Raw genomic sequence first — 9,317 nt, 5'->3', positions numbered from 1 at the left:
TTGCAGGAGGATTAATTAGTAATTGGATTGCTATTTGGCTCAATCTGATTGAGCAATGGGGTTTAGATCAAGTCTAATTGAATTAAATTTGATTTGATTTGATTTGGATTTAATTAGATCAAGTCTAATTGAGTTATAAGATAATCCAATTGTAAGAAAGATCAATTTCTGATTTGATCAAGATTTGGATTCAACTAATTTTTTAATTAGATTAGGATCAGATTGGATTCTTAATTGGATTAAAATTTTTCTTTTTTAGGTGCAACCAAATTCCTAATTAGTTAGAAATTAATTAGCCACCTAAAGTAAGAGTTTCAATGGATTGGGACTCTCTCCCTAGTGCCCCATATTGCCGCACCCCACATATTCACCCGCTCCATTATTTTTGTATGGAGAATGTTCATGCCAATCCCTTTTGTCACCCTCTTTCTCAATGCGTAAAGGATTTAGATAAGGATAGTTTTTATTTGAATTTAAATTTGAATCCTTATTTGATAAGGATTGGACCTTTTCTAAATTAGGTAGGACCTAATCCCTTTTTTACACCATCTTTAAAAGGGGTTCTCTCTTGGGTGTGTGAAATTAGATGTGATCTAATTTTACCGTGAGAAAAGAAAAAGAAAAAGGGTGTTGGGTGTGAGGCTTTGGATGTGGGAGCTCTTTGGGGTTTCCATCTATGCATTGGGTTTTGAAAAGAGAGAGAAGAAAAAGTTCTTCCTCATCTTCTTCCTCCAAATCTTCTTCTTATCTGAGAGGGTTTGAGAGAAGCAAGAAAGATCTTCAATCAACAATCAGAAAATGGTCTCTGCAAGAGAGCTAGCACCCCAAATAGATCAAAAAACTTTTGATCAGATTAAAATCTCGTGTGGATACCTGTAGAGGTCGGATGCATGTGCGACTTAAAGAACCCAGACATCCATGATCATCGACTGCGGTGTAGATCGATCCGTGCAAATATATGGAGATCAGATCTCTTCTTGATAGATTAGATCTTAGATCAAAATTCAGATACATGATCATGCAATTCTATCATAGATCCTTTTGTAGGTGGTTTAACAAATTTGATCTGATGCATATTTAGGTTAAAAATATTTTAATCTAGATTTGCTTTTTCTACTTAAATATTCAAAAATATTTTGAAATTATATGCATGAAACCACCTAATCCAACACTAACTCGGCAAGAGACTCTTCTTCTGGTGGGAATTGAAAGAAAGTGGAGGAAAGCAGCACTTTGAGATCGATGCTCATGGATGAATCACTTTGTCCTTTGAGATCTATATAAATAGATAGATGATGAAAAATATAGTACTTTATGATCCATACAAATAGATGAATGATAGAAAATAGAGTGCTTTAAAATCTGTGCATATGGATAAATGATCGAATGAAGTGCTTTAAGATCTATATAGGTTGATGAATTATAGAGAATGAAATATTTTGAGATCTTTGCTAATGGATGGATGATGGAGAATAAATATTTTAAGATTTGTGCATACAAATGGATAATAAAAATGAAGCATTTTGAAATCTATGTAAGCAGATGAATGATAGAGGATAGAGTACTTTGAGATTATGCAAGTGGATAGATGATAGAGGATAAAATATTTTAAGATCTGTGTAGATGGATGGATGATAGAGGATGGAGTACTTCGAGATTTGTGTAAGTAGATAGATATACAGGATGGTATGCTTTAGGATTTGTGCAAATAGATGAATGATTGATTATAAAGTATTTTGAAATTATGCAAGTAAATGGATGATAGACAATATGTAGTTCTTTAAGATCTATACAGGCAAATAGATGATAAAGAGCAGAGCGCTTTGAGATTTATATATGTAGAAGAATGAAATATTATAGATGAAGCACTTTGACATCTGTATAAGCAAATGGATCATAGATAAAGCATTTTACGATCTATACAAATAAATAGATGATGAAGGATGAAATTTTTTAAGATTCTACATGTAGATGGATGATCGAAACCAAAGCGCTTTAAGATCTCTGTGGGTAATGAATGATATACGAGGAAAAGCTTTAAATCTGTACGGATAGATAAACGATGGAAAACGAAACACTTTAAGTTTTATCCTAGATAAATAAGTAGCCGTCTTTCTAAAGCAAGGATATTTTTGCCTTTTTCCTCCATCGGCTGATGCTGAGAAATAATGACGTCATTCAATTTCTGAAACTCCACGTGATTTAGGCAGTGTTTCAACTTTCGCAAAGAAAGATAACTTAGCTCCACCCGTATCACCGGCGCTTGCGCTGCTCTTCTGACACCATGTTCATGGATGACGTCTCCCTCCTCCCCACTCTCCTCCTCTTCCTCCTTCCCTTCCTCATCTTTCTCTTCCGCCACCGCCTCCACACCGCACCGCATCTCCCACTGCCCCCGGGACCCCGTGGCTGGCCTCTTCTTGGCGCTTTACCTTTCCTCGGCCCCCTCCCCCATGCCGCCCTCGCCGCCCTCGCCAAGCACTATGGCCCCATCATGTATCTCAAAATAGGCACCCTCGGTTTTGCCGTCGCCTCGTCCCCTGCTGCCGCCCGTGCCTTCCTCCAGACCCTCGACCTCCCCTTCGCCGACCGCCCCCTCAACACCGTCGCCCGCCACGTTTCGTACGGCGGCCAGGACCTCGTATTCGCCGACTACGGCCCCCTGGAAGCTCCTCCGCCGTCTCTCCACCACCCACCTCCTCGGTCCCCGCTCCCTCCCCCAATGGGCCGCCGCCCGCCGGTCCGAGGCCGGCCACACGGTCCGGTCCATCCTCGACCTGAGCCTCCGGGGCGAGCCGGTCCGGGTCCAGGAGGTGGCGATGGTGGCGCTGGCTAACATGCTGGGGCTCGCGACACTGAGCCGCCGGGTGTTCGACTCGGATGGGGAAGAGTCGGGCGAGTTCAAGAGCATGATCCTGGAGGTGATGAGGCTCGGGGCATTGACCAACGTAGGGGACATGGTACCGAGCATCGCATGGCTGGACGTGCAAGGAATCGAGCGGTGCACCAAAAGGCTGCACGAGAGATTCGATGCGTTGGTGTCCCGAATGCTTAGGGAGCACGAGGACACGGCCGACCAGCGGGAGGGGAAGCCGGACTTCGTGGATTGTCTCTTGGCCGATTGCAAAAGCTTGGAGGGTGAGGTGGCGCTCTCTGATGCCAACATCAAGGGACTCGTTCTGGTACAGCTCTTTGGCCCCTAGATAAATATTGATAAATTAAAATATGAGATAAATTTAAGGGACTGTGACGTGGAATTCTCATCAGCATCACATCATCTTAGTCTACGGGTAGATTTATATGCCGTTAGGGAAATATGGAGCCACGTCTACCGTTCCTTGAATCTGTATCTCGTTTGGTTGACAGGAAGTGGAGAGTGAAAAAATATTTCTTAGAAAGTGAAAAAAAAAAAGTCTTTTGGTTAGAATTTTAAAAAAAAAAAAATAAAAAATATATTTTTTATTAAAAATTATTTTTTATATTTTATAAAAAGTAAAAATTAATAGAGAAGATGAATTTTGCACTTTCCGTAACATAGAAAATGATAATATATTTTTTTTCTAAAATATTTTTTAAGATGTATAATTAAAATTTAGTAAAATATTAATGGATGGTTAGAATGAAATATTGAATAGTAATATAATATTATATTAATATTATCATAATATTTATATAAATATAATATTAATATTTATTATATTTTAATATTATTTTAATATTTATATTAATATAATATTTTTATTAATATTAATATAATATTTATATTAATATAATATAATATTTATATCTATATTAATAAATTTATTATATTAAAATATTCATATAATATTAATATATTAGTATTATATTAACATAATAAATTATTATGGTCTAATGTTATATTATAATATATTAATGTTATATTTATATTAATATTAATATAATATTAATATTATATAAAGTTTATGAGTAATAATGTATGGTTTTATATGTACTAAAGGTATAATAGGTATTTTATATAGTTTTTTCAAAAAAATAGATGTTCATCCAAACATAAGTTAATTTATAATAAGTCATCTTCTCATGATCAACTAAACATATCAAAATTTTATTTTTAGAAATTAATTTCTTGAGAAATTATTTTTTAAAAAATTATTTTTTTTAAAAAAAAAATTTCATAAACCAAACGAGTCCTCTGTACGGGCAGATATGGATTTGACACTTGGGCATTGCGTGTTTTTTTTTTTTTTTGTGCCTGTGGCACAACAACAATTGCATGCTTTCACGCGATTGTAAACACGAAGAAAAGTGCGACAATACGTAGGCGCAATAGTCAAGCACTGGCCATCTACGTTTCCCATTTATAGAGGAGGTTGGACGATATGCATCGAAGGTTAGGGCGTCCATCCATAAGATCAAAGACTCCCAACCACTTTGATGCGATATATAGTTGGTGCAAGGCCTTCACAAAAACACAAGCCAAAAATTATTATTTAAACTTTTGACTTTGCTAGCAACTGGCTTTTGAATTAGATATTGAGTAATAGAACAAATTTTTCAGGAGATGTGATGCCATTTGCAAGTGCCAATTGATGAAATTGATAAACCTATTAATGGTGACCTAACAACGTAGGTTCCAATTCGGTATCTACACCCCGATGGTTGGGTGAGGGAAGGTAATATTCCTCTCCTTTTTCTCCCAAAACAAGAACCTCCTCTCTTTCAAGATATTCAATTTGTCTCATCTCTTACCTTTCTTTCAACGGCAAGTCTCACGAGATCAAACTTGCCAAGCTTGCCAATGCAAGGTGCTGATGTGAATCTACCATCTGCAGCTTAATATTTGTCATTACAATGTTAAACCTAACGGTGCATTTGGTAGAGGAGATCATATAAATAAGGATGGCAATTTATTACCTAACCCACAAATAATTTATTTTAAGTATGTTCGGATTTGACATAAATAGATTTAGATCATAAACGAGTCAATTTATTTAGACCTGTTTATTAAATAGGTTGGATTCATGTTTAGATTTTTAACCCATTTAATAATTAGGTCAGATCATAATTTGACCCTTTTAATCTATTTAAAGTTTGCTTAATCTATTTCTAACATATTTAACCCAGTCTATACTTAACCTATTTAACCGAACTTTACTTATTTAATAAATGAGTTATATGAGTCAGATTGAGTTATCCGTTTAATAAACAGATCAGGTTGAAACCTAAAATTTTAATTTATTTAATAAATTAATAGATCAGCTTATATTGATGAATTTGTGATTCGACAGGCATCCAATCCAAACCATTTCTGAGCCACCTATTCCGATTACCCTTCCTCTATATAAGCGATATCCCCATAACAGGGGCTCATTCTGTCAAATGGCCCAAAGAATAAAATAGAATAGTCTTATTCATGTAGATTCAACATGTGGACATATCTGGATAATTCTTTTCTACCAAATTGGTGCAATAGAATTATCCAATGGAATAGGTAAAACTTAGCTCCTCAAATTATGATTTTGTCTCTATAAAATCTCTAACCACAGCAAAAGGTGGGAGCACAGTTTTGCCCTAATCATAAAATCCAAAGCACCAAAAAAAAAAAATGATGCATTTACTTATTTTCTTTACCTAACCTTCCGCATAAATGCCGGAAGAGGACTTATCCCATGGAATAGAAGATCCTTTCAATGGTAGATAGAGGAAAATTCTCTCTTTCTAGGGCTGGAAGTGGGCTCAGGCCGGCCCGAGGTCCATCGGGCCAGACCGGCTTTGGGCCGGGTTTGGGTCAAAAAATAGAGCCCATTTTATTTTCAGCCTAAGCTTGGGCAAACTTTTGGCCCGGCTCGAGCTCAAGCCCGAATTTGGGCCTGATCAAAACAGCCTATATGCTCTCAGATTTGCCCCGCCCCTACTTGATCTTCAAAGCAGCCCATTGGCCGTTCCCAAGCCATGAAGCCGGCAAGCTCCCATCTCTCTCTACCACCTCCCCCTAGCCCCCATCTCCTGATCTGCTCCGACCTTCACTGCTCGGCCACTTCCTTCTCTCTCACCACGTCGCTCGGCCTCTTGAATGTGGGAGGAGTTGCACGTGGTGGCGCCACTATCACCATTCTTCATTTCCTCCGGAGGAGACATGTTATCGGGCTTGATCCATCGGGCAGTGAAACAGCGGAGGAGAATCGAGAAAAGCACAGTGGGCCGGAGAAAGGCACCCAGGGTGGTGGTTTTTCTCCGAGAGGCTTCATCGGAAGAGGGATGGCCTCTGGAGCCTCCTCGAGATATCCAGTTCTTCTTCTTCGTGAGCGACCGAAGAAAGACAAGACATCGAGCGGACCTGAGAGCACCCACTGCTCGATCGGCTTGAAGAGGATGGCCTCTGGACCCTCATCGCCATCAAGAGCTAGAAAAGGATGGCGAAGAAGGATCTAGAGCTCCAGAACACGGCGGCCTGTGATCGGATGTCGACAGTGGCCGATGATCGGGCGGCGACTGTGGCAGAGCCTTCATAGATTGGGAGGGGCGGAGTTGACAGAGGAGGTATCGCTATGCTGGAGAGGGTCTTGAACGTGATCTCGGCCATGGCACCAGAGGACGAGGCAAAGAAGGGGAGGGAGTGGCCGGGGGTCTTCGGGCCGAGCTCGGGCCTGGGCTCAGGCCGAGATTTTTATATATTCATCGGGTCTAAGCTTGGCCCGAAGCCCAAAAATTATTTTCAGGCCAGACTCGGGTAGAGGTAAGGCCCGGCCCAGTTCCACCCATATCTCTTCCATGAACAAAGCCTAAGGATGCATTTTGTAGAGGAGATTAGTGGGGATATTCCCCCACATCGGGGTTATCCCGCCAAACATCCCAAAACATGCCATGGAATAGCCTCATTCGGATAGGTCCAAAAAAAAGGACCTAATCCAGATGCTAAACACACTGAAAATGGGAGGACACTTTTTCTCTCTGTCATTTCCCTCTACTTATCTGTCCAACCAAATACCAGAAAGGGACTTCATCTTCCTTGCAACGTAAGTCGTCTTGATGGCTCCTGACTACCAGCTCCTTCTTACATTATAACTTCTCTTCATCCGGAAGTTTCTTTTGCTGACATGACAACATCGAGGCATCAATGATCTGATCATATGCATTCAGAAATTTTTTTTGGTCCAATCATAGCACCGGAACACATTATAACACCGCAGGTAAAGTGCTAATCAAAAAAGGACCCAAACAACATTTACAGATCGCAAATATATTTTATTATTCCTGCTACTTTTTATATGAATTCTGTCAAGTTTGTGATGTCTGTGGCAGCAACTACCTTCTCTTTTCAAAAGGGACTCACGTACCATTTAACGTTATTTTACCGTAGGATATGTTCATTGCTGGAACAGACACATCGTCAATTGCAATCGAGTGGGCAATTGCTGAATTGTTGAAGAACCATTCCATCCTCAAGCGTGCGCATCTCGAGTTGGACGAAGTAATTGGCAGAGACCGCATGCTGGAAGAATCTGACATACCGAAGCTCCCATACCTTCAGGCAATATGCAAAGAAGTGTTTCGGATGCACCCTACAACACCTCTAAGCCTCCCACACTTATCCAACCAAGCATGTGAGGTTGAAGGTTACTGCATCCCTAAAGGAACCAGGCTCTTAGTCAATATTTGGGCCATTGGGAGGGATCCTGAAATATGGGAGAACCCACTCGAGTTTAATCCTGAAAGGTTCTTAGGTGGTAAGGGTGCCAATATAGACTTGCAAGGTACTGACTTCAAGCTAATGCCATTTGGAGGTGGGAGAAGGATTTGTGTTGGTAAAAATCTGGGCATTCTTTTCGTGCAATACATCGTAGGCACGCTGCTGCACTCATTTGATTGGGTAATGCCTGACGGAGAGGAGCTCAACATGGAAGAGGCACCTGGCCTTGCACTTCAGAAAGCTGTGCCGGTTAATGCACTGGCAAAACCACGCCTAGCATCTAGTGCATATGATGAGTGACGAGGTAACATCATATATCGTTTCTGGCTAAATACAAAATTTATTTTTAGTGACCCTTTTCTTCGACTCCCAACCTTGAACCTAACCTCTGCAATGCCCTTTTCGTCATCCAGGTTTTGGATTACCAGCAACAGGTTGGAGCTATATATATATATATATGTGATATATATTTCTGGTTTTTCTTTTTCCTTTTCTGGGTGAAATATGTATTGGTTGCAATAATGTGAATTCCATGAACTAGGACTTGCCCTGGACCAGTGGAAATCACAGTGAGCGTGGGTTTGCTTCTCTTTTCCGTCTCTCTTTCGGGCGCGCGAGCGCGCGCACACAGAGCAAATGTGAATCCCAATGTGTGTTCTTTAATGCCACATTATTTAAGTTATATATGTCGTTCGAATACTTTTCCAGCTGATATGTTTGTGTGCACATGTATAAATATCATATTTCAAATACAAAGTTCATTTACCTACAGTTTCCCATTGTCTCAAACCATTCCCTATTGAGAGTACTAATGAGCTTAGGTGATGCTCTTTCGTACCAATGAGGATGTTAAAAGAGAGAGTTAAAACTCTTATGAAAAAATGTCTATAGTAGCTGTCAAAATTATGGCCAAAAACATAAAAAGCTGTCGGCAAAACTGTGGCAAAGGCAATACCCTGAAAGCTATTGTCATGATTTAGGTGACCGTTGATACAAGCAACAGATCTATGGCTACCGTCTTGGCTCATCCCACAGCAATGGTTTCGAACTATCAATAGTTGCAGCAATTGCAACCACTGCTAAACATGCACATTGAATCGCAATAATAATGGACAATTTGTCTAGTGATGATAAGGCAGGCAATGGTTTGCCATTGTATTTGAAAGTTATAATCATCACTATGAGTGGTTTGTCGCAAGAGTTTAAATATCACCACAGATGAGCTATAAATTACCTGGTAATGAAATTTATTTTTTACACTAATCATTGTATATCACTAATATTTCAGAGTATTTTGACATCTACACTAGCACTATAAGCACAATTGTACGAATAATTTTAACAATCATCATAAATTTTTAATAAAATGCAACTAAATAAAATTCATACCCTACAATGATGGCCAGAAATCGCCATATGATTTCTATATAATGATTGTTGGAACTATCATTATAAATTTTGGCTTGTCAATATAATTTTAACCATTAAGATAAGTAAGTGATGAATTGTAGATAAACAATATTAAAAGTCCATCACGGTGGTCAGAAACCATCACTATTTGACTTTTAATAAGCAAAGTTTGAGATATCCTTGATGTCATGTCCTTGCATGGGCAACTACATATTTTCTATAATAGCCCCCTCCT

At 39.3% G+C, this 9,317-nt stretch overlaps 1 protein-coding gene across 1 annotated transcript; it reads left to right on the top strand.

Moving 5' to 3' along the window:
* The first annotated feature begins 2,209 nt into the window (after nt 1-2,209).
* LOC105032764 (flavonoid 3',5'-hydroxylase 1) lies at nt 2,210-8,379 on the top strand. Its single transcript, XM_010907323.3, is given in 4 exon segments — nt 2,210-2,658; nt 2,660-3,182; nt 7,343-7,976; nt 8,086-8,379. Coding segments are annotated over 3 exon segments (1,527 nt in total). The 5' UTR covers nt 2,210-2,284; the 3' UTR covers nt 7,973-7,976; nt 8,086-8,379.
* Nucleotides 8,380-9,317: the final 938 nt, after the last annotated feature.

Source organism: Elaeis guineensis, chromosome 3 (assembly GCF_000442705.2).
Source record: "Elaeis guineensis isolate ETL-2024a chromosome 3, EG11, whole genome shotgun sequence".
NCBI classification, from domain to species: domain Eukaryota; kingdom Viridiplantae; phylum Streptophyta; class Magnoliopsida; order Arecales; family Arecaceae; genus Elaeis; species Elaeis guineensis.
Note: the sequence above shows the minus strand (reverse complement) of the source record. Positions and strands in the feature narration are given on the sequence as shown.